At 39.2% G+C, this 25,686-nt stretch overlaps 1 protein-coding gene across 2 annotated transcripts; it reads left to right on the top strand.

Moving 5' to 3' along the window:
* Positions 1-623: 623 nt before the first annotated feature.
* On the top strand, positions 624-25,686 carry ngfb (nerve growth factor b (beta polypeptide)). Of its 2 annotated transcripts, XM_044023319.1 has the most exons (3): positions 624-760; positions 19,643-19,791; positions 22,298-25,686. In XM_044023319.1, exon 3 carries the CDS (start codon positions 22,309-22,311, stop codon positions 22,915-22,917), a length of 609 nt encoding a protein of 202 aa, XP_043879254.1. In that variant the 5' UTR covers positions 624-760; positions 19,643-19,791; positions 22,298-22,308; the 3' UTR covers positions 22,918-25,686. The 2 variants fall into 2 exon arrangements, with proteins under 2 accessions (XP_043879254.1, XP_043879253.1); XM_044023318.1 differs by lacking the exon at positions 19,643-19,791.

Raw genomic sequence — 25,686 nt, 5'->3', positions numbered from 1 at the left:
TGCGAGAGGATAAGTAGGGCATCAAAGTGCAGTTATGAAATTCACTGTAAGTAGCAATGATTTCAAGATTTCATGGACATTTATCGAATTGTTCTGCAAATATTTCACTCTAAAAACAAAATGAGTGGTGTCAGTGAAAGTGAGAGGAATTAAATGTTTAAAAAAACTATTGAAACACTTAGATCTGAACAAGAGTGATGATAATGATAATAGCTACAATAGATAGCAGCATTAGTTGTGATACTAACAAGCTGCTCCTGTCACTCACACATGCTATGACCACCTTGGCTCCAGAAAACAGGCTCAGGGCTCACATTAGTGGTGAGTTAAGCATGGAATGTTGTTACAGTAGTTAAGGTTAATTTATGCTACTGTATTTAAATGTACTAACATCGTTCTAGCATCACTTGTCCAAAAGAAAAAAGACAACTACTGTGCAGCACCCTGTGGTCAAAAGGTTAGGATCCCTGCCGTATACAACAAGTCATTTATCAAACTGCTGGTGACCTCGAAAGGGCAGGCACTAGGACCTTCAGCACTCCACAGTCAAGCAGAGCCTGCAGCCTCTGAGAGGCTTCTCACTTACTCTCAGAACAAATTTCAAACAAGTGCAAGACTCTGAAAGGACTGTTCGGGGTCAAAGATTGCAAAGATTTTGTTTTCTTTCCACCATCTTCCTGGCATTTTGTGGAATTGGACACAAACTGGAATATATTTCAGTCTTGCGTCAGTGGGGAGAACAGAGAGAGCTTTTGCAGAGGTAGATTATTTTACCTTCACTTACAATGTATGGATCCACACTTACCGCTGATGCAAAGTTGGTGTTGACTTTTATGTTTTACAAGTTTTGAACTACAAAGAATTGACTTAAGGTCATTTATTAACGGCCTATTTTTTAAACATATTTTCAGATGTGCAACTTTAAAATATAGCTCTGTTTAACAAGTTTAGGAAGAAAGTGTTAAATACAGTTCCCAAAGAAGCAATGTTTAACATTTTTACATTTGCTGTGTCTGTTTGTTGATAGTAACCTGTTTTAGATCATTTTGCGGGTCTAGAGTTGAGGATCATCTCCTCCATCCACTCAGAAACTGTTGAAGCTTTACCTTGGGCTCATCAGGTTACAATAGCACTGATCAGTCCTTTACTTGTCTCCTTGGGCTAGGTAACATTCTTCGACTATTCCTGCAGAGTTTCTGTATTTGTGTGGTATGTCGAGTTGGAAACAAAAAGCTAGCTTCAGGGTAGTCTTCTCAAATTATCTATGCCACAGAGTTGAAACAAATTATTGCATTCTTGACATAATAGCAGGTGATTATACTGGAGAAGACTTGCTGTGCTTTCTTTAATTAGGAGGTACATTTCAAATAAACTAACATGCAAATGATGTTTCTCTGCAATACATTTAATTATTTTCAGCATCAGCAAAAACTCTCTCTAGATGTATGCTGGCATACAGTCTTCAAGTTTACAGACTGTGAAGAGGGTCTGCAGTTCTACTACTCTTAATGTGGGATCAGAGCAGTTATTTTCAACCGAAAAACATGTGGTTTGTTTTAACTGACAGTGAAAAGTAAACTACACCAACGGGACGGCTTCTCTTGACTTTTACAATAGAAGCAGTAGTCAATTTACATTGACAATGAGAGTGATGAGATCATATAGATTGGGATGTGCGTAGGATGCTGGTCTCCATGAATAATTAAGGCACTTTTGATCTGTAAAGAATAGGAAATACCGTAACATAGGCAGGATGCATCTCTGGTTAGTGCGAAGTTCCTTTAAAAGTGCAAAGTTTCTTAAATACCACTTCCAAAACAGTAGCTTCATTTCAAGGCCAGTTTATAGCCTTTGAACGAGCAGCCAATAATCAACACTCTTGTGGTTTTGTGACATGGTAAGTTGAGCACAGTCTGCTATGCAGCTGTGGTTTAACTCGCACTAGCTTGGCAAATAAACAGTGGATGCTCCACAACTCATCTTTTACGGCTTTAAACAAGGACGAAGAAAATGTAGACAGCTGGGCTAAACACCCTCCGCAGTTTGTGATAATTTCCTCTTCTCATTTCTTCATCTCTGTTCTTATACGAACACCACTTCTCAACACAGTCAACTCATTTGTCCCTCTCTCTTATTTGGAAGCTACATTTCATGTAAGAAAACCTAAGATTTCCTAGAATAAAATTCAATATAATATATACTAATCATTTTCAATTCATGTCTCAAAGTGTGCTGAGGAATGCTTCTACGCCTCGACTAGAATATACATGGTGCTGATTACTTAAATATGGAGTCATTCAGTCAGCTTCAACCTCTCTAAGGTGCTAATTAAAGTGGGGGATCTCTAGAAGGTGTTTTCCCATGGCTTGTCCTCATCTGGCCTGCTTTTCTTAATCTTAAGACCTGAAACTTGTGATTGTAATCACTATTAGTGAATCAATATGTGTCTGATGACCCCAGTTACTTATATTCTTCCAGAGGTCCAAAGAACCAAAGTTATTCAATGTTAATTAGTCTAAAGAAAATAAAATCACGGCACCACTTGTTAAAAACTGAATTCGCAGAAGAAATGAATCAACTAAACTCATTTCATCCAAATGTTTCACTCCTTGGTTCAGTCATAATGGAAAAGCTGAAATAATCTACGCAGAGCACTACATGCCTACATTAAGATTTCCTGAAATGTACGTTAAATATATTTACATGCGTTTTCTGTAATCGGATTGCAAGTAAGTGTAAATAAACCCGAGGACGGATTGTTGTCCAATCTGCGAAACCACCTCAGGAGGTGGTCGGAGACGTGTTGTGACCACATCGCTCAAAGGTGTAAAGCAACAAATCTCTGACAATAACTGCATGAGCAGCGCAAAATACGTTGGCTCGGAGCACGGCTAACGTGAAAGCGACGACAAAACTGCACTCTGCTTTTGTTGGTTGTCTGCTTGTCAAAGACGACGTCTTGTAAGGAGGAGTCCATACAATAGCACGTGCAGCAAACGTGGTTGTTGTTGTTTTTATGGCAGCGCACAGGATGTGACGCTGTAGTCTGCTGCTGGAAATCTTTGCAGAAAGAGGGGAAGGTGACGTGGGGGTTGTCGGTGGGTGACCATGATCCGATGTCAGTGGCGCTGACACCTGGACCTAATAATACCTCTTCAAAACAGCAAAAGGGAGACAGTGTCTTTACAGTGAGTGAGATTAGAACCAGACTGATACATTGCTCAGCCAGTATCAACTTCTCACACATTTATCGGTTTTGGCCATAACATAATGTCAGATGTTTGGTTTCTTCATAAGGCCAAAAAGGATGTAGAAGTTAGAGGGCTTGGCGATGTGGTCAAACAGATTTTTTTTTCCAAGTCAGACAAAATTGAATTTGTGCTATCTGGTTTCTTATTTGCCTCAAAAAATGGCTGTTACTGAGATAGACATCAGAGGGGCAAACAAATGGAAATGATCTCGTCAAGGCAGCGAATCAGGACGCTAGACAGCAGACCTCAAGAGAAAGCAGAGATGCACAAAAATCGACTCTGCGAATAAGTAAACTACAGTTGAGTTTGTCAGCAAAATTGGGAGTGGAATTCAGAGTGTAGTGCTCCCCGCTATGGCTGAAGATGTCTGTCTTGAAGTTAAAAGTTAAAGACTGGTTCCACACATTACATCGAAACTGTAAAATGAAGTTATGAAGCAACTGAGAATTGGTTTTTATTTTTAAAAGCAAATCAGGAAAGGGTCACATCTGAGGGTTGCACAGTTACTCAGTTCAAGTTTTGTTACAACAACCCTCAGTGACAGCTATTTCTGAGCTATAAAAGGCGCTAAAAAAAGGGGAAACACACCTTGTCTTGACAGTTTTATAGTGAGCAACTGAGGAGTTAAGGAATTTACAGACTTTCTTTTCCATTTTTATTTTCACTAAGGGGCATTTACTCCCAAAAAGGAGGACTCGATTAATGGAGGCATATGCAGGATATTTTCTTTGACCTTTGTCAATGTGTCAGAAAGAGAGAATCAAGGTGGAGCCTTGTCATGTGCTACACAAGGGTTAGGGTTGGTTAGGTGGTTAGGGACAGTTCTAGCATTGATGTACTTAAGGACAGCCTTATTTGCTCTGAGAAAGAATGTCCCACAATATTGATTTCAATTAATAACAACAACAACAACTCTTGCTCTCGTGCCAACACCACTGAGAATCAGCCATCAGAGGGTACACCAAAATAGATTTCGGCCACTAACAAAAGGCATAACTTACGGAGGTGTTGATCCACTGCTGCGTTCCATCAGTAAGTTCAAATGTGTTATTTTGTGACTTTGGTGTTAGAAATCCTTTGTTTGGATTCACCTACGTGACACAAACTTCCCAAACAAAGCAGCAGTGTGTCAGCTGCTCCTGGTTTAGTGTGAGCTAAAAATAACAAAAACGGATTTTCTCTGTGGACTTTGGTGCGGAGGAATGTAGAATAATGGAGCGGTACAGTAATTGTGGTTGAGGGGTTCCTTTTAGCTTTTTCATTTTCATTATATGTATGTTGATCTCTTAGATCTCTCAGACAAATTCTTTAGTGGCTCCGTTGTGTCCTAACTGGCACACATGTTTTCAGTGATACTATCATCTTTTACTCAGCATCATTTATTTCATCAATCTTAGAGAATTGAGTTTTAGAAAAGGAAGGGTTGCAACAAACCACTAATGTTAATGACTGGAAGATGAATGCCTGTTGTAGCATTTCACTGGAAATTGTGCAGAAAGTAGTGTGTTCACCTACATCTTACATTCTCACCAGAGCTAAAACCAATAAATGCCAATAAAAAACATCCCTACTGGTGAAAAACTTGTTTAAATCTGGGATTACACTGGTGATTTGACCAGTGGGAATGGGGGGATTGTGTACAGTCACGCTTCAATAAATCTGAACTATCCCTTTAAAGGCCCGCATGACACATTCATGACAGCATCATCTGTCAATGTGTCAAGCAGTCTGTGAAAGCCCTAATGCACTGTTAAAAAAAAAAAATAGTACAATCCTGCTGCTCTAAGCCCAATAGGAATAGATTCCAATAAATTCTGACTCACCTTCCGGACAAGGACATACACCTTCTACTGTCTTTCAGGTAATGACACTGTGGAAAACTGAGTGGCCTTTGATTAATGAGCTTATACTATTACAGATAAAGTTAAAACATCAGATGCCACCTGTGATAATAAAACAAATCACCGTCAACCAATCAATCAATCCATATATCAAGATATGCCTCAAAGAAAAATGCTGAGGGATCCCGTAATAAGTTCTGATTAAAAAAAAAAGCTGTCAAACTACTTGATTACATGCAGATGACTTCTTTAAAGTATTTTACAAGTACAATCTTGTTCTTACACTAGAAACTGTTTAGATTTTAAAAAAAAGTGTTATATTTACTTATGTTAAGTAGATGATGCACATATTCCTTAAAACTGATGAAAAACATTTATTTTGGTTGCAAAAAGCAAAACCTGCAATTTACACAAGTGCACACATCGTGTAAATGTTAATTGATCTGATGGTCATAACACATGTTGATAGTTTTCTTCTCCTCCACATAAACAGGACTGTAATTGTCTATAATTATAGAAGCTTGCTTTATTCCTCCTTCCACTGGCATTAGCGTTGTTAATCCACCCTTCATATATAATTGCATTAGCATCTTTCTTTCCATGCAGACGTGTTCCATCGTCTATTCCAGCCTCAGGCACAGTTTGCGGAACACAGTAGTGTTCACTTAGAAAGCATGTAAGGAAAATCATAGGCTGCTGTGAAACCTACTGTTGTGTAACCGCGCAGTGTTCTCACTCTTAGAAAGTCAGTAGAGTCTTTCTCTGATATCACATCTTCACATTAACTGTTTGCTATTCATACATGCAAGAACAAAAGAGTGTAAAAGCGAATATCTGTGTGTATGAGCAGCAGAGACAATAACAAAGTATTCCCTGTGAAGTGCCACTGCAAGCATGAGCACCTCATTATTTCAGAAAGAGAGTTACAATAAGGCCAGGCCACACACAAACACACACACTCTCCTTATTATACCAGCCACTATTACAAATGTAGCCAAGCTCTCTAAATACCTACTATGATGTCAAAGAAGAAAAGTTAAAGATGAACATGCCTGCTCCCAAAAGCGAAGCCATATCATCTTGCCTCTTTCATGTAAAGCTACAGAGTTAACTCTGTAGCTTTCTGCCGTGTTTCTTTTTTCTTTTTAAATGGTGGATCATTGTTGCATCCCTGTTCCGAGTTTCTGCCTAAAGCCCTCACCTCTCATATCTGATTGGCTGGATTTTGCTGGAGTTGTTGAGCTGTAAGTTGCACAATTTGTTGGCAAACGGAAAAGCAGGGTGCAAATCATGTAGTGTGAACTAGGCTTTAGTAGATGGGACATGGGCCAAACTGTCATGGTTCAGGCAAAATAGGGTCCAAATGCAACTACAACTCTTTAATTAAAATCAACTAAAAATAAAACTAAACTAATCAGACAGAGTGTAAGGTGAAAAGGGAAAAATTAAAATACATCAAAATCAGTTAGCGTGTTAAATTCTGAAAAAATGTCCATGTTAACATGTATTGGAGAGACTTGCCTCTACCAGGATGGTGTATGCACTACTGTATCACTGCAGCAGGAAAGAACACTTACTGTGACATCTACATATGACTGATGAACAATGGAAGGACAAACTGACTAAAAACACAAAGTAAAAAAGAACAAACATGATAATGACAGTCCAAATCACAACTGAATGTCCAAATGAATCAAATCAACTTGGGAAACCCAGGGGTCATGACACAAACAAATGAATTTTTAACATGATGCTATGAAAACAGGCTGAAACACCATGATTGGCAGCTGAGACAGACTTGCAATTGAAGCTTGCAATAGACAAGACCTCAGTATCATTGTTTCATTCCACACTCACTGCAGACGCTGGCTGCCGATGATGTCACCAGTGCAAGATGGAAGTGACCATATATGGGATATTTTGTTGTACAGTCGGAGGAGGTGGAGTAATCATTAATTTCCTTATAGTTATGCTTACTTTAAAATTTTTTTTAAATAAGTGAGGATTCAATTTAATCTCAACGTTACGCCCCTGATGAGTAGAATTACTTTCTACTGTATACGCTGTAGATCAATTAGCTTCTTTGCTGTCTAGATTTGTAGTCTGACAAACAGCTTCACTTTTACAAGCTTATAATATTTCTAAGATCATCATACAGTGTGTAGACACAATTTGAGCCTTAAAATATTAAAGTAAAAGCTCTCATGATGAGACGGGAGATAGAACACAGTCAAACTGTCAGAAAGAGAAAATGTAAAACACAGCAGCATATACATTTTTATGTAGAGAGACACCTTTGTGGCATCCCTTGATTTACCCCTATAACAGCAGGGGTAAATTGTATTTGGAGATGGCATAACCATACGGCATAGAGACAGTGAGAACTTTTGATGAAAACCATAAGAGCCACAGAGGTGCCAGAGTGTTTGAAAGCCCATAAAAGATACAGAAGGAACTCACACTCGGCAAACCAAGCAAATGATCCATCAACATGAACAGACGTTACCACAAAATGTCAAAGCACAGGAGCCAGAAGACGTTTAAAGCATCAACAGCATAGCCATTGTACATTTCCACAAACCACAGAACCATGCGAGCTTGTCTTTCAGAACCAACATTATATTTCAATCACTTGAGGCATCTTTGGCAGATGATGCTGATGAAAACCATTTCCAGGTTATGCCTCGGAAAAGATTACGGTCACACCATCCTCCAAAGTAACACACCAGGAAGTCCTCACGTCACACAACCTCGACCCTGTGCGGTGGACAATGCAATAAAACTTGGCCCCAAATTGCTGTTTGCAATACAAAAGCTGCTAGATGTTGCTTCTCTGTCACCTGTAGCACAACAGGGATTTGAAGTTGGTCAAAACAGCGTCCTTGCCAGACAATCACTGGCAGACTCGGCTGGCTTCACCCAGGCAATTACTGAATGTTACATTAGTAAGATTTCCCCTGATTTTCTGAACAGTAATAAAATAGAAACTTGTTTTGTGGGCTGCATTATCTGGAAATAATGGACAACATCTTGAAATCTATTGACTAAGTTGTTTATGCACCAGAATTTTTACTCCTATAAATGCTCAGTACTGCTGTGTTCAGACTGGAGGTTAACCTGTCAGTCACAGTGCAGAATTTGCTAACTTTTCCTTGTGTGACTGGTATATATTGCCATGTTTCGTTCTGTAGTCAAGACCAGCTACGCTGTGCCGTGAGGGTTGCAGCATTTCCATCAATGGTTTTGACATCTTTGTTGTGTGGACTGATGTAATCCAAATTGGGCAGCCAGAGCTTTCAGAGTGAGACACAATGGTAGAAATTTGATTTGAATTGCATTTCAAACCTCATCCAAATGTGTTTTGAATCAGATTTGAAAAAATCCCAGATTTTTTTTCTGTCCAGACTTTCAAAACCAATCTAGATAAAATAAAACAAAGCAAAAAAAAACACAACAAAGTCTTGAACAAGGTCTATGAGCCGCTTGAGCCACACTGCTTCCTGGTTTTCACTTGGGAAAATGACAACAATATTATTCAAGCGGCTTGAAATTGTGTTGATACACAGAAGAAAAGTCACCACACATAATCAGGCCATAACTGAATATCTTACAAAACACCACAGGGACTTCTGGATGGTTGGCTTATACCGCAAATATGTTGTGGACAATGAATGATACAGCTGCTGAAAGCAACATGTAATCTGAGAGCGTTTGAACTAGTGCTCCTCCGTAATTCTGCTGCCAGATACAAACAACAAAATAAGCCGGAGTAAATGTTGCACATCTTCATTTCTTCAAGAAAAAAAGATTGTGTGTTTCAGAATAAAAGATAAATTCAATGTGTAAATATTATTTTGACAAATATTTTCCAAAGACTCTGCAAGAGTTTGTATTTGTGAGACTTAACCGTAACAGATTTTAAACCAGTCAAGTATGGAAACAGGAGGATATCAAGGTCTGGCCAAACACAAAGCAGAAAATTGGCGAAATGAAAGCAGCTATTCTGTCCAAGTGTTGAAAGTCATATCTGATCTGGAATTTGACTACAATCCTGAAACAAAAAATAAAAAATCAGCTGCGCCACAACTGTTATCAGCCTGAGAACTTAAGGGAGCTCTGAATGGACTGAGGCTAATTTATAAAGTGTCCATATAATGATTAGTGATGATGAGTAATGTCATGATTGTGCCTATGTACGTGAAAAGGATGCCAAGTTACAAAAGGCCAAAGTGCAAAACAAAGGGAGTCATTTTCTCCCACAGAAAATGTTACTTTTGAAGACCTTGCATGCATTTGATTTTTTTGTAAAGCGTTTATGACCTCGTAACGATGTCTGTCCTACAAGAGCGCCAATCGCAAGTGGACAGCTGTTCACATCTGGCATTAAAAAGTGACATTTCTAACACATGCTAAGCAGGACAAAAAAAAGTCCTGCAACAGCATATGGACGTAGTCTTCCATTTTGTCAGTTGACGCTAACCAGGAAGAAAGAATAGGGAGTGACCCTAGTGAATAGGGGGCAACACTGGTTGCAAAAATAAGTCGATCAGAAAATGAGCTTCCCAATTCATAATGTCAGCAAATGACAGCAGTTAATGGTCTCAGTAGTTGTTTCGCGTCTTCTGCAACAGCATGTGATGTCAATTCTGTAAATGATGTTCCCATTTAGAGGAAAATGGTCAATAAAGCATGGCACATGTGAGTGGACAGCAGTTTGATTGACAGTTGATATCATCCAATAGAAGCATAGTCGCAAGTGATGTCTGTGAATTTTCCATTTGCAAAACGTCAACATGACTTCAGCCAAATGAGTTTGGATTATTATGGGTGACGTTACTACCACTATGTAAACCTGTCAATGCTACAAAATATGAGCATTTTTCGTTCAACACTAACCATTTAATGGGAATACATTACACACCTCATCTCAGGCGATTTCCAGCTATTTTAGACTTCCGCTGCATTGTTGAGGGTGTGCCAGCGGATGACACTGAACAACACACAGAATCCTGCGAGTGCTTCTTGTAAGGGTTTTGTCCGGCTAATTTTCCCGTACAGAACCTGTTTTTCCGCTGTGTATAGAGACTGGGGTCAGCTGTGTTTCCTCAGCACACTGAGACCAAACACAGCCATCAGTGGGTAATGAAACTGTCCTCGTTAAATCTGCCATTTACCATTCTCATGTGGTGCTTTCTGTCCCAGCCCGTGATTGCATTTCAACCCGTTCGGTTTGTGCAGTGTAAAAGAAAAATGTTTTAGACGTCATGACACGTTCTTTGTGAATCTGTTTTCACTTATCTTGGACACCATGAAATTCCATGAAAAGATTTTTTGGGGGGTTTTGATCTGTGATGAACTGTTGGGTTAAGAACCACAAGGTAAGTCCAGAAACCACATAGGACTGTGATTCTGTGATAAGTGATCTATTGCAGGACAGTCAAAATTCATCACAATATCAGTCTGACTAAAGAATACGACATAAATTGCACAATTTTGAGGCAATACATTGTTTTTACCACTGTCTGCCATCACCATTTCACTTACTGTACATTTGTGATGAGCACCACATCAAGGAGAAATAATGACGCTGGTCAATATTTGCTCCCACCCGAGCCAATAATACAAGCACTCAATAAATAGCAAGGCTACGATTTAACTTAAATTCTCAATCTGTTGCATCATTCAGATTTTTAAAATCTTTTGCCGTTTGGCCGAACCTCAAATTGGACCTTATGCGGTCTTCAGGTCTCAGCGCCAGACTTTCACACATCTGCCTTGAATCACAAAAAGACCATCCGCAGAGGCCCACTTTCATAACCAAAGTCCATATTGTGTTTAAAACTGTTTCCCACATATTTGTCTGATAAGAGTGTAACAGAAAATTGCCTTCTAGATGCAACAGGACAACAATGTCAGGGAAAATAGGCAATTATGTGTTTGAATCACATATTATCCTTTTTGATGTCCTACTTTTTGATTATGAAAATAATGTATTTCACTTCCTTATTATTACTGACGGACAAGCTGAGGCAGGAACGCAAAGGTGCACGCTTTAAGCCAGCCAATAGCACACATGACCAAGTCTGTTGGCTTGTGTGAGATACAGTCAAAAGTTATCCAGCATGTGTGTAATGTTGTATTCAGATTTTTACTTTATGTTATTTTGACTGACGAAATTAAACATCCGCTCACATTATAAAATAATTAAAAATAAAAATACAAAAAATTAGATACAATAATCTCCTTGTGATGTTATTGTAAATGTATATTAATTGACCACATCATGAAAGTTGCGGTCAGCTGACGGGTTCATTACTGAATGCTAGTATCTGTACTTTGTGTGTGTGTGTGTGTGTGTGTCTGTCGAACAGTCTCCACTTTGAATACACTGAGGACAGCCTGGTGCTGTATCTGTATTCTGCAAGAACATCATTTTTGTCCAAGGGGAGAGTCAGTGAGAGGACAAGAGCTGTACTGTAATTTGCCTTTTTGTGCTGGACCCTAGTTCAGGAGCACATTAAAGCAAGAGCCTCTTAAACCAGTTGTTTTCAGTAAGTAAGAATATAGTAGTGTTCACCCTACGTGAAACTTTCACAAGAGTTTTTCTTCTCGTGTGTGTCCATGTTATGCGGCTTGTAAAAAGAATTGCCTCAGGAAGGAAAACTGTTTTGTAGCATCAAAATTATGCATTACATTTACCTTTGATAGAAAACACGCTAAGAGATGTTTATTGGAACCATCACTTCCGCAATTCCCTGCTTCTCATGCATCTAAACCCCGCAACGGAGCTGCATGCATGGTTAATTAAGGGATCATCATCTGCCAATTAAGATGTGAATAGCTCAGGAGACAGGACACTGTGCAACGACTGCTCAGACTGAAATGGTTTGCCAGTAACTAAAGTCTAATTATAGTGCAAACAAGCAGCCACTCTTGTAACAATCCAGCAATTGAGTCACAAAGGAGGAACTCCATGGAACATTTTGAGCATTTGTTCAAAGATTATAGCTCAGGGGTTGAATTTGGAATCACTCACATTTTACATCTTTAATATAAAAACAAAATTCCAATGTGCTGCTTTCATTCTGCTACAAAGTGTCATTTCAGGACCTATAGTGAAACACTATAGTAGTGAAATAATTATTGTTTTTCACATGCAGTACATTGCAGATAAGTGTATTTCGCACAGTAAAAAAAAATGCCATAACAACGTAGAGAACAATGTTAACAGCGGCACATGTAGGCAGTTTTATCATATCATCATCATCATATCTTTGATACAAACACATTATGTGACAGCTGAAAATATCTATTCAATTTGTCATAAAGTCATGGACAAAACTGATGTCCATTGCTATTGCTATTACTGTATTGTAAAACTATCAACGCTAGAGCTCAGATGAATGATTTCATTATTATTTTTTTAATCTGAATATTTGCACCACCTGGAGATAACATCCAATTATTTGAGTGCACTGAACATATTATGCACTTTTGTGCATTTCTGTTCATGACAAAGCAGTGTTGTGCAGGTAAGGTGGTAATACAATGACATAAAGGTTAAATGTCCTGAATTCTATAGACACTATAGCCATGTTTCCACCAAATGGCACCGTTCAGTACGTTTATTTTTTGCGTTTCCATTAGGAATAGTACCAAAATAAATGTTCCAAACGTTCCGTGGTACCCATACCGTAGTGCAGTCTATGGTAGGCTGGCTCCACCCGGACATAAAAATGTCACTCCCTCTGCGATCAGAGTAAACATCCCATTGAAGTCCAGGAAAACACCTGCAGTCTATTCTCATACAAAACTTGACGTCTTGTTGAGACAAACAACCACAAACAGAGCAGAAAACAGAAGCTGCTGCTATATGATTCTCCATTGTTGTCTGTTACCAACTTTAGCTACCAAGTAAAGGTACTCTTGAAACACAAGCCAGGGCTTTACCACTCTGTACCAAACCGAACCGTGTCATGATGGAAACACAGCAAATGATACACACATATACAGTATTTAATTGTGTCAATTATTCCTGAGTATGAGGAGCACAAAACTACACTTCAGCACAGCCAGCAGTTTTGCCTGAATGGCCACAGAAACATAATGAGCAGCATGTCATTCAAAGCCCTCTGGTGGCCTTCAGATAAAGTCACCTGCACCTCCCTCCCTCCCTCCCTCTTTGAATGGGATCCAGCCTCAGTGGATCAGATTACTGTGTGACTTTTACCATATGAATGAAGACACTGCCAGTTTTTTTTTTTTTCAGGGGGGATTGTTCCTGGCCCACAGAGTGGATTGTGTGTGCCACACTGGGCTGCGTGTCAGTCAACCTAGACGGGTTCATTAAACGTCTCCATTAGAGCTAAGATGTTGTGGGTCAGTGGTTGTGGGTGGTGTCTCCATGCAGGACTGGCAGACCACATAATAAACTGGTTTTGATTCAGTTAATTCACACCAACAAGGAAAGAACAGTTTGGGGGGTGTTTTAAATGTATATTTGTACAAATATCACCCCCATAGCAACATCCACCACATCTTCTCCCAGGTAAACTCCAACCTTACAGGGGGATGCTGAGTTTAAGGTCAGCCTCATTACATGCAATATGAGCAACAACAGCTGGTTTGCAAGTAAAATAGCGTTGGGATGTACTAGTGTTTTTTCCCCTTTGGTATATAACTAGGTTATCTAGAGTTTGTGTGTCAGTAGTGCTTTACTTTTAAATATAAACAAATGTCTATTACATTTGAACCATTGTCAAATGAGTTCCCACAATGCTGGTTAAGTCCGTCAGCTCGACTCTTTTTCTCAGTATAGCAGAGTTTAGGAAGCAACAGCAACATTTTGCAACTAGTTTTTCCCCTCAAAAAAACTTGTCATTTACCAGTTGGATAGGATAGGTCTTTGTGGGACCTCCTGACTCCAGGTCGACAACACTGATCTCACCACCAATAAAAAAATACTGCATTTGCTTTTCGCTTTAACAATATATCATTTTAGCATCCTCATCTGAAGCTGTGCATTCATAATATTCACACTGCAGGAACCTGCAATGTTAAGTGAGGCAATCAGACCACTTTTGTTGTTGCTGCTGCTGCTTTCATACAAAACTTCTTCTCACTTCCTACGTCAATCCAAGTCCTTTACAATCAATCCCTTCATTGTGAAAACCAAAGAGCAAACATGTTCTACAAACCACCAATCACATGTCAGTTTCAATTCCACAATGAGAGCAACTCCTAACAACGCCAACAGATGACCACAACTCAAAATTGAGTGCGGAACAGCAGAAAAGGAACGTTACATTGAAACATACTTAGTTTAACGCTCTGATGTTCTCTCTATAATTTCAAGAAAGGATGGTTTACAGTCATTTATTTATTTATTTATTATTATTGTTCAGTTCTATGCAGATGCCCTGCACTTCAAAAATCACCCAAATTCTTTCTGACCAAGCATTTTAGAATGGCTGTCTAGGTCATGTCAGTTTTTCCAGGATTGTGCAACCCTAGCATACGAGATGTGACAGAGTTTGGATAATGGATCCGATATCAAACATACTGTATTTACTGTGTCTAGACAGATAAAAGACTAACTGGAGGTCATGACCTCACCTACAGCTGTACAGTGAGACTGGCAAAGCATCACTCATGGAAAAATTCAGCTCCACAACCTCATTAGATACAGACAACAGATATTGTGTTTACTCAACGGGAATAAAGAAGGAGCATGGCATTACACAGAATTATGCTTCAAATTAAAAGCAAGGATTAACACTCACAAGGGAAATAGACCAGTGATCAATACAGTACATACAGTTTACATTCCTTATGGAGGCATGTGCAGTTAGTATAGGGAGTATTGCACACACAATAAACCATTTTCAAAGAGTATCACATGTCACAGCAGGGAAAGCACATGTTTCTAATAATAATGTTGGCATTTCATTTAGGTTTCCCCAATTCCTGCATGGACTTTGATATTTTACATGCTGGTTCAGTTTGCCTTGCTGGGCCATTTAAATGGAACATAAATATTATTGTTTGCACCTGTAGTACAAGTCATTATGATATATAGGCTGGAATCAACTTTAACACATTATGAGGTCACACTTTCCCAGAATCCACAAGAGTTCTTACTTTAATCTCAGAATTTAGATTTTTAAGCACATATTTCTGACAACTTTTTCTCAGAAATCTGACTTTTTTCTCAAAATTCTGACTTTCTGATTTAGAATTTTGACTTTAATGCCAGAATTTTTACTTATTTCTTAGAATTTTATTCTCAGAATCCTGATTTTCTGACCTTTTTCTCAGAAATCAGACTTTAACCTCAGAAATCATGTGGTTTTATTTTTTAACTATATATATATACACACACTCTGTTTATTTATGTATATATATACATATATACATATGTATGTATGTATATATATATATATATATATATATATTTATATATATCAATGTACATTCCTCAGGCAGAATAGCTTTAACATTCAAGCAGCAGCAGCCACAGCCACTCAACAGTTAAATTATGATGACAGAGTAATGATGAAGGTAACCCTACCTTTGCTGAATATGAAGTGTGTTGACAAAATGTTAAGGAGACTCCAGTAAGTAATCATATGCTTCATGTTGTCTGCCACTCGTCATTTCATACCTATAAAGGTAAACGTGAACACCTGGTTTACAACAGGAAGTAGCACAAACATTTTAAGTACAGCAACAATAAAGTTGTTGTAGAAGCCAGTGACAGTAACATGAGTTACCAGCAAACAAACTAACAAACATTAGCAACTTAAGTACATACTGTTTGGTGAAGTCCCACAACCGTGTCCTTATAGGTGTGTGTGTGGCAGACAGATGTTAAAACCAGTGACCACTGAATGTGTCATTGACTTCATGGCTTCATTAAAAGACATGTTGGAGTTCTCCTGGTGAACAGCTTTGCACAGCAGCCATTTTGCCATCATGTTTGAGCAGGACAAGCAAAGGTGTTACTGATCACATTAACGATGGCTCTGTTCAGTTCAATGAAGTCAGGACAGAGTGACAGGAAGTAAACCAGACAGTTGTGTTTTATAACATTCGTGAAGCTAAGATCAGGGATGGAAAAGTAACTACATACTTTGACACTATGTGATTATTTGGTATTTGCAAATGTAGAGTTACATGTACTCTTGGATATTTCCATTTTGCACAATTGAAGGGAAAATATTTTACTTTAAGGCAGAGTGTAATTATTTATTGATAAAATAAAACATAATAATGTCTATATTGCATTGGTTAAACCTTATTATTTTATTTTGGTGTTTTCATAATAGGGCAACAGTTTTAACTTGTGACAAATCAACATAAAATAATTTAGAACCTATCTGCATTTTCTGGTCATGTACATCAAAGACACATTGAGCCTCTTAACTCTTAAGGTTCAGTGCAGTAAAATATCCAACATATCACAGTAATGTTTCAATATTGACAATGAAAAAAAGGAGCTCACACAGCCCCAGGATGTCCAAAGCAGGGATTTAACACAGTTTTGGAAATGGTCAACATGGATCTTGTTCATGCTGATTCAACATTATTTACTGCAGTTTTATCATTGACACATTGTGTTACAAACACCCAGCTCAACATCAACATTAGAAGGGCTATTTTTATTTTTTTACAGTCAAATTAAAACTTAACCTGCAGCACTGTGACTGCTCAATAACATGGCTCATTATCCACATAAATAGATTTGATAATTACACACAGTGAGTGACGCTCTCTTTGCTACAGTACCACTTCCACTACCATCATCTGACCAGACAACATGCCATATTATTTCCACTCTCCAGTCACCAGGTGGACGTGTGCTGCTGTTGCCCACCTGCTTCAAGGCTCAATGAGTTGTGTGATGTGTGACGCTCCGCTACACACTAATGTTGTACAGCACTGTTATGTGCATATTTGTGGCCCACCTTGTAGCTTGAATGAATGTGGTTTCGTAACCACTGAGCGCCGTGAGAGCTTTTTTTTTTGTTGCTAAAATCAGATGTGCGTAATAGGGGACATTCGTTTTCTGTTAGCATGGCTGATGAGTTTAATGATGTTTTCAGTAATAATGCCCACGTTAAACCACATAGCCTGTTTTGCTTCAAGATATTATTTTTTACAAAGTAAAAAAAGTATTAAAATATCACATAAAAACATGTGACATTTTGGGGGAGAACATATTGTGTTGGTTTTCTCCAGGTTCTCCAGTTTCCTCCCACAGTCCAAACACATGCAGAGGTTAATTGAATACTCAAAATTGACAGTAGGTTTGAGTGTCAGAGTGAATATTGTGATGGCCCTGCGATGGAATTTTCTTTCTATGGCTCAAACCCCCCATGACCCTCATGCAGAAGATGAAGCAGTATGATTTTTACTGTACATCGCATGAAAATGTGTGTATTTCATACAGATTAGTTGGTATAGGACTAATTTCTCTTACTGCTATGGTAAGTCTTTAAATAATCTCAGCTGCCAGCTTTGATTTGAGTCAGTCAATCATCTAATAAGAGTCACAATAAAGAACAGGTTTTGATTTACCCCAAATCTCAGGTATCTTCTGTCACATCACATCATGCCCAAGTTTACACTAATTGAGGCCATCAATCTTTTTCTTTTTTTTTTTTTGCTTTTATACCAAAAGAATGGGTGAATTTAGCAACATTTTTCCTTTTATTCTCTCCTGCTGATTGTGTATAACAGTCTGACAAAACAACAACTCCAAGCTCTCATTAATCATACTGGTGAGCGCTCACAAATTTTCTTCTTACATTATTTATTTTATCCTTAGCAACAGTACGCCGTACACATATACACAATAGTTTAGAGTCTGACATGTGCAAGGCAGAACCCAGAACATCTGTGTGTGTGTGTGTCGTGGACTGTAAAATTTCATGAAGTTCATAAAGGTTGAGTTGTTTCCAAATATTTAAATTGAACAGCCTTAGCCTCTGGCATGTGAGACTTTAAAATAACGTTGAGAATGCTACTTGCGGGTTTCTTCAAGATCCAGTGGTGTGTATGCTTGTCTTTAATCTCAGAGCTTTCAGATCACATGGATTTGATCAGAACATGGATCTGATGAGATATGAGCTCAGCCCGAATGCATGCATTGCACTATTAGGTTGTTTTTTTTGTTCCTTGTGAGAATAGATTTACTGCAATCACATAACAAATCCATTGCCATCACAGCTGACCAAAGTTAATTTATCAGACTAATAAAGCTCCAGAAAAAGCCAGCATGTCAAAACTGAGTCTGTATTTTGTGAAATGTGATATATATTCCTGGATTACACTTCCTGAAGGTAGCTTCTACCTTGGTGTTAGTCCAGCTGTGAACTGCTGTGCTGTGGTCGAGGACAGTGGTCAGCGGTGTTATTCTAGTCACAGTTTAAATCCCATGCCTGTCAAAGACCACCGCTGTTGAGGTGCTGTAAAGCAGGAACACATCCTGTGCCAGTGTGGACTCTTCACAGAAGTGCACTGGTGACATTTATTTAGATTTACAGCCCATCTATCTGTGTTTGTGTATACCTCACATTCCTGTAAATGTGAAGTGCATTCATCCAAGTGTGCCGTATCTCAATGACTGTTTCTAACTTCCTCTGCTGTGATTAAATGATTGTGAAGATAATGGATATTTCAAAATAAGAAAAAAAAAACAATAACACTCATAAAACAAAGTTTTAAAGGCACAGTGTGTACGATTTAGCACCATCTACAGGTGAAGGTACATGTTGCAGCTGAATATATCTCCCAACTCACTCTTCCCATCCAAGCGTGAAGGTCTGTCCAGTAGAAACATGGTGGTGCAACATGGCGGCCTCTGTAAAGTAGACAGGACTGATTTACTGTAAATATAAAGGCTCCGTGTGAATGAAAACAACAATTCATACATTCAGCTGATCGTACACTCCAAAATTAGTAAATAAGTCAAGTTAGCACAGAATGAACTCCGAAGGTTTATTTTGAATCATTTTAAGCTGTTGGAGGTTGTAGTTTTTTGGGTTCGGTTTTGAAATCAAAGCACACCACCAGCTGTTTGCGTGTGGCTTTTTATACAAAGTACCATGTCTTAAATGACCTGTTTCCCATTGGTTGCTAAATAATTATATCTTGCTATATATCTGTCTCCTTAAGGACAGACATGTTTAGGCCTCAGGTAACCTGTTCAAACTCATATGATTAGGAATGCTGACAGAATTTACAACGTTATTATTAAACTAACCTACAACCTACCTTTTGCATTAACAAATATGTGACTTTATTTTGACGCAAATAAAGTAGATTTTTAGAAACATAGACACATGTACATGTTCTTACTTAATCTTAATAGATCATTTATAGATTATGCAGGTCTGCTTTTTTTAATTTCGGTATGTTCAGTATGTGAGGATCTGGTGAGCGGGAATAACACATTAACTTTCTCTTCCTGTATGAGTCTCAGGAAGAATGTGTTTACACTGGGTTTATGAGCTGGCTGAGAAACTTTCTCTGCTTGTCTCTCAACAGAGCTGAGTAGCGAAGACAGAGGAGGGTAGAGGTACGCTGGATGGGGGCCACAGCCGGGCCTGATGGCAGGAGCCCAGAACACAGAGAGCTCTAATCACGTCCTCTAGGGGCCTTCAGGGTGCTACAGTTCACGTGGAGACACTGAAAAGGTTTGAGGATGGATATTATAGACTATCAAAGCCTACTTATAGGTCTTCGAGTTATTGCAGTTGGGTCTTAGACTGTGATATAAAACGTATCAAATTAACTGAAAAAAATTAAAAAATTAAATATGATGTCTCATTTGTTATTTACATTTATATATATATAAATGTGGCAAAAAAATAATGTTTACCATGCTAATTATTTTTCACAGCTCACATCATTGCAAAAATAAGCAAAATTGCATACAATTTTTTGTTTCACTTTAAACTATGCAAATATTGACCCCCAAAACACACACGCCTCATCATGTAATTTTTCAATCGTGGTAACTTCATATAAACTGTTAAAACAGGAGTCCCGGACTATCTTCATCCATAGTTCAGGGATTTTGTTCATGTGTCATGAACCTGTTTTATTTTAAAGCTTTCCACCGCGCTCATTTAAACGTTTTGCTCTCCTTCTCATCAGCCTCACACTTGACTTCAAGCAGTTTCAGGTTCCTTCTCCCTCTGCTTCCTGATGTAAAGCAAACTTTATGTTATGTTGTGTTACCCATGGCAATTCCACAAATTGGCAGACTAAGTCAAAAGAAGATGCAAGGCTGCAGGCCCTTCTACAGAGATCCAATCTGTTTAACAGTAAAACTAAACGCAGTAATGTTTAGTTTAAATGTCCAAACTAATACCACACACAGTAAGGCAGAAGCAAGTGATGATTGGTGAGAGAGACACTCAGCCAGATTGGCCAAACCTCAAAAGAATTCATTATTAGTATAATCATGGCACATTATGTACTTTTGTACAGGCTATGCTTTTCTTTTGATATGTTGTGCCAACAGTTTGATTCCAGTAGCACTCACCCTCACACCTGAGGCAAACATAGTATGTAATAAACCTTCTTGACAGAGCCTGCGCTAGCAGCACCATCACAGGTGTAAACATGCCTTTGATTCCCGTTGTACTGTGGTAAATACAGTGCAGGGCAGAGAGCAAAGTGATGAAAAGAAAATGGTTTCTGGGGGGATGTTAGTTTTATTCCTGTGGATAATCTTTCCACAGATCTCCTTTCCTATAGTCCAGAAAGGGAAATCTGCTCTGTTTCCAGGGAACTGTCCATATATTTAACTTATTTTTTTCCCCATGTTTACTACAGATAAAATCATGGATAATGTTTCCTGTCTGTGAATAATGTTGAAAGATTATACTAAACTGAGCTTTGCAGCATTAAGACCAAATCCTAGACATCTTTGGACGCAAAATGAAAACCTGGGTTTTAATGTTTAATCTTATTTCAAAATGCAATATCCTGTGCACAGAGCATAAGCAATGCAGAGTACAAGTATACAAATCTATTTAGTGAGGTGTTGTTCCTGCTCTCATACTGAGTTCATTCATTCATGCTTCATAATTCTGCAGTCCACTGTCCACTCTAGGAGTTGACTAATTCACTATATGATAAGTGGAACAATCACTAAAGCTCTTGGCAAACCATTGTCACTACCACCCACTCCTGGCAAGAAACCATGTTTGAAAGACTTACAAAAAAAGCACCTCTTAAGCTCGATCACATACTTAATGTGTGAAAGGGCTTGTTGAAATGGAACCCCTGCAGCTCTACAGAGCTTTAGGTTTAATGCTTGTTTTTGTTGTCTGACCCAGAATATTTCTGTTTTGGTTCAGTCTTTTCCCAAAGGAGCCATTATAGACCAAAGAAAGAGTAAAACCATTGGAATGAACCTCTCCCTCATGCTGCTAAAATTGATAAATGGGAATCTCCTTCTTTAGAACATATATTCCCACACAAGTACGTATTAACAGGTCTCTTGTCTAGTGGTTTTGGTGGAAATGTGTTAGACACTATGCCCTGGTTAGTAATGTCATTATTTTTTGGGCTCTGTGAATGAACTGTGGTTAGATTTACAAACGCACCTGGTTATGATCATGGGGTAAGATCATGGTTTTAGTATCATGGCAGCCTCTTCGTAAACTCATAACACAGCAACAACAATTCACAACAAACTGTCTAAACGGAATGGAGTATGCAGTTTTGCTGTGTGGTAATGTCATTTTTGGGAAACAGTGTTAGTTTGCTAATGTAGTGATCCATTTACCATTCAAACAATGCCACGGCCGTTGCTGCTTGGTTTGTTTAGATGTTTGTAAAAATGATTGTCCAGGGTTTTTCACGCAAAGATGATTTACTCTCTGGCAGTTCCATGAAATGAAATAAACAGAATCCCTCCAGTTAAACAATTTTCTTCACAATCTGACTCTGATTTTCTTAATCAGCCACAAAAACAACACCCTGAGCTACATCACCTTGTGTTGAAAGAGAGGGCATTCCTCCTGCTAAGTCAGGGTTTCTCATTCCTGGTCCTGCATATTTTAGATGTGTCCCTGCTCCCTGCTTTTCAGTTTTGCACTGAACCCAACAGAACCAGTTATAGAAAGATTAGAGGTCAGTAGTTGGCTGTAATATAAAAAAAAATCTGTGTCTGTTGACGCTTTTCAGGTTGTGTGCCCATGAGGTCGTCCATGCTGGTCCTGCTCCTCTTCTTCAGTGCCCAGGCTGTGGCCTCCATCAGAGGAGACTTGTGTACTGCTACGACGGCACAGCAGCAGCAGGATCCAGGTGACGACATTAACTCCATCCCCACAGTGGACCCCAAACTTTTCACAAAGCGCCACTACCTCTCACCCAGGGTGCTGTTCAGTGCTCAGCCCCCTGATGCAGAGCCTTCAGCGTCACACGGTGCCAGTAGAAGGAACCGCAGACGGGCAGGACAACCTCAGCACCGCGGGGTGTACTCGGTGTGTGAAAGCATCAGCGTCTGGGTTGGCAACAAAACCAAGGCCACGGACATCTCAGGCAACGAGGTGACAGTTCTTCCAAATGTGAATATCAACAATGTCAACAAGAAGCAGTACTTCTTCGAGACTACGTGTCATAGCACTCGTTCAGGCAGCTCAGGCTGTTTGGGAATTGATGCGCGACACTGGAACTCCTACTGCACCAACTCACACACTTTTGTACGAGCGCTGACGTCATTCAAAAATCTGGTGGCGTGGAGGCTCATACGCATCAATGTGGCCTGTGTGTGTGTCCTCAGCCGCAAGTCATGGCGGCAGTGAAAGACATTAAACGCATATCTCACAAAAACAGCCTCACACACTATCTCAAATGTCAGTAAAATTGGATTTGGATATTTTCCAGAGTTTGGTGTGCACATATGAAGAATGCAACAGGAGATTGTTTGGGTCACAATGTTCACAACAGCAGGAGAATTTATGTAACATTCAAGCAAAAAGGTTGGAGCCTAGGTTGAACATGCTGGAGGCAAGACACTCACCCACTCACTCACTCGCTGTGATTTTTCCAGAGATTTTCCTGTTTTACTCCCTCATCGGCTCACTTGGATGTTCTCCAGAAATGTGACTCGAGGGCTGGCAGGAAACGTTCTGGAAAAATTCCAAAGCATTATCTGTGGACATCTGTGGACCCTCATACAGGCCCTGCGGAAAATTTTAGGAAAATGTCCAAACTTCAGTGCGTGTCTGAAAGCAGCTACACAGACATACCCATGCAGGTAGCTGTGACTCTCTCTGCATAACTTATCACCCAAGACTTCTCACTCTGCACACAGTAAATTATTGCTATTTGTATCAGGACTGCATGTACTGTATATACACCAGACCTGGGTCAAATAGTATCTGCAGTTGGTTTGTAGCAATTTGTTACCTATTTACAACAAATTGCAGGGATGTTGGGAGTCTCACTTAGCAACAGATTATTTTAGCTGTAGTTTATAAGTGAGCTAAATTGAACCTGACTCTTTTCAAGCAAATCTTTGATGTGCTGTTGCCGTAGCACACACATCATAATAAAAGTAGTTTTTGTTTTTTTTTGATGACATGTTATTGTGCATTCACAAAAAGGGGGAAAGAAGTTTGTTTGTAAGTTTGACTGCAGAATTATTTGTGTTTACTTGTAAAGGGGGTAGAGTGCAGATGTTCTGAATATCTGCACGGCACTGGGGTCTTTTTACACTGATTCTGTCCGATCTCAGCGCTGGCGGGCCTTCACCCACGTTGCACCATGCAAATTTTACATTTGCATCCAAATATTTCAAGTCAAGCAAGTGAAGCAAATAAAGCAAACTTTGCATCATTGCGTGATTCATGTTGCCCAGCACGAGTGATGCAAACTTCATGTCTACTTGCATCTTTGCATTTAGGGTGTGTTCACATTACCCCGATGAAATGATTCACTTCTGATTTAGCCATCTATGAATGCAAGGAACGTCTGTCTGTCAATCACATAACTGTCAACAAACAAGTTGCTTTACAGGCTTTTAAACTGAAAAGGTGACGTACTAAGGGCACCAATGTGTGCAGCACTGACACTGGCATTGTTTGGATAAGAAATGCAAAGGAATGGGTACTAGCACTGCACTAGATCTGTTAATGTGACTCAGACATCCAGACAACCACACGAGGACCGCCTCTTTGCCAACTGCATTTTGCCATTCACATACTGTATGATGACCACAGTGGGAGATTGACTGGGTCTGAAGCATTCACATCAGCAGGCTGAACATGGCCTCACTCGACCATTAGGAGAAATTACAGCGACTGCCTGGACTGACTTTTGCGGACATTTATGCTCTCACATTCAGCTCCTCTGGATGATCTTCAGGAAGTCTCTTGACTTTAGTGCATGTCTGTAAACAACTTGGAAAAACCCATGGCACTAACCAAACACTCTAGAACAGTGCCAGCTGTAAGGATATAGAGCTACTCCATATGGATTTTAACTAAGGTAATTCAATGGCAGCAATTTTAAGCCTCACATACAATGACCTCTAGTGGTATTTTGATAATAACATCAGGACATAGCAGCTGGACCACGTCAGGCTGAACCATGGGTTCAGTTTAAGCTGCAGCTCCAGGGGAAGCAGTGCGGGGTTTGGGAGATCAGAGAGCATTCTGAAGATAGAAACCACATAAGTTGTCACAGAGCAAGAGCCCCTAACTATGCTAGCACAACAATACAATCAGGATAATTATAGTACTTTTCTGCCACAGTTCTATTTTCCTTAAGCGAATCCAGTCACTCTTTAAGTCTGCAACCCACATTTGGAAATATAATTTGACCCAGGTCTGATATAAGCAAAACCTTTTATTAAAATGTTGTTTTTGACATTGTTATTTATTAAACACTCCCATACATGCACTGTATGCCTCATGAAGTTTGTTGTATGAAAACAAAGCCTGTTTTTTCCCCCCCAAGTCTCAACATGAGGAAGAATTGTGTTCTTTTGGCCTCAATGAAAAAAATTAAGTGAAAACCCATATGGCTTCAGTTAACCATCAGTAATTTGGTGTTTTGGCTTTTCTTTGTGTTTTCCTCCTGCTCTTCATTCTACAGACGATATGAAGCAAAAAGGGGAAAGGCATAAACATAAAAAGGTTTGTCTGTGATTCATCACTCCAGCTCTAGCTGATAACATCAAGGTTTGCCATTTTCTTTGATTTGGCAGTGACATTTCAGCATCATGAGTGCTCTACAGATTATACTACAGGCAGACTGTTGGTATAAGGTGAAATTCTTTAGGCTTGTAGCCCACTTATGTATCACAACTGACATTTTAAGTGTGCAATGTGAGCTTGTGATGGCGGCAAAAGAAGACAAAAGGGGCAGCTGCGGAAATGATATTCCTAGAAAACTAGAGGTGTTGACCTATCATTTGTATGGATACATTCCATAATATATGAATGTAACTGCATTAGTTTACTACCAACTGTGTTTGCCTCAAAGTGGTTACTGCACTGACAAAAAACATTAGTGCAACACTGACCTCTAGTGGTTGAAAGTTGGCAAACGTCTAATATGATCTCAAA

Source organism: Solea senegalensis, linkage group LG4 (assembly GCF_019176455.1).
Source record: "Solea senegalensis isolate Sse05_10M linkage group LG4, IFAPA_SoseM_1, whole genome shotgun sequence".
Classification (NCBI taxonomy): Eukaryota; Metazoa; Chordata; class Actinopteri; order Pleuronectiformes; family Soleidae; genus Solea; species Solea senegalensis.
This window is presented reverse-complemented; position numbering and strand designations above follow the sequence as displayed.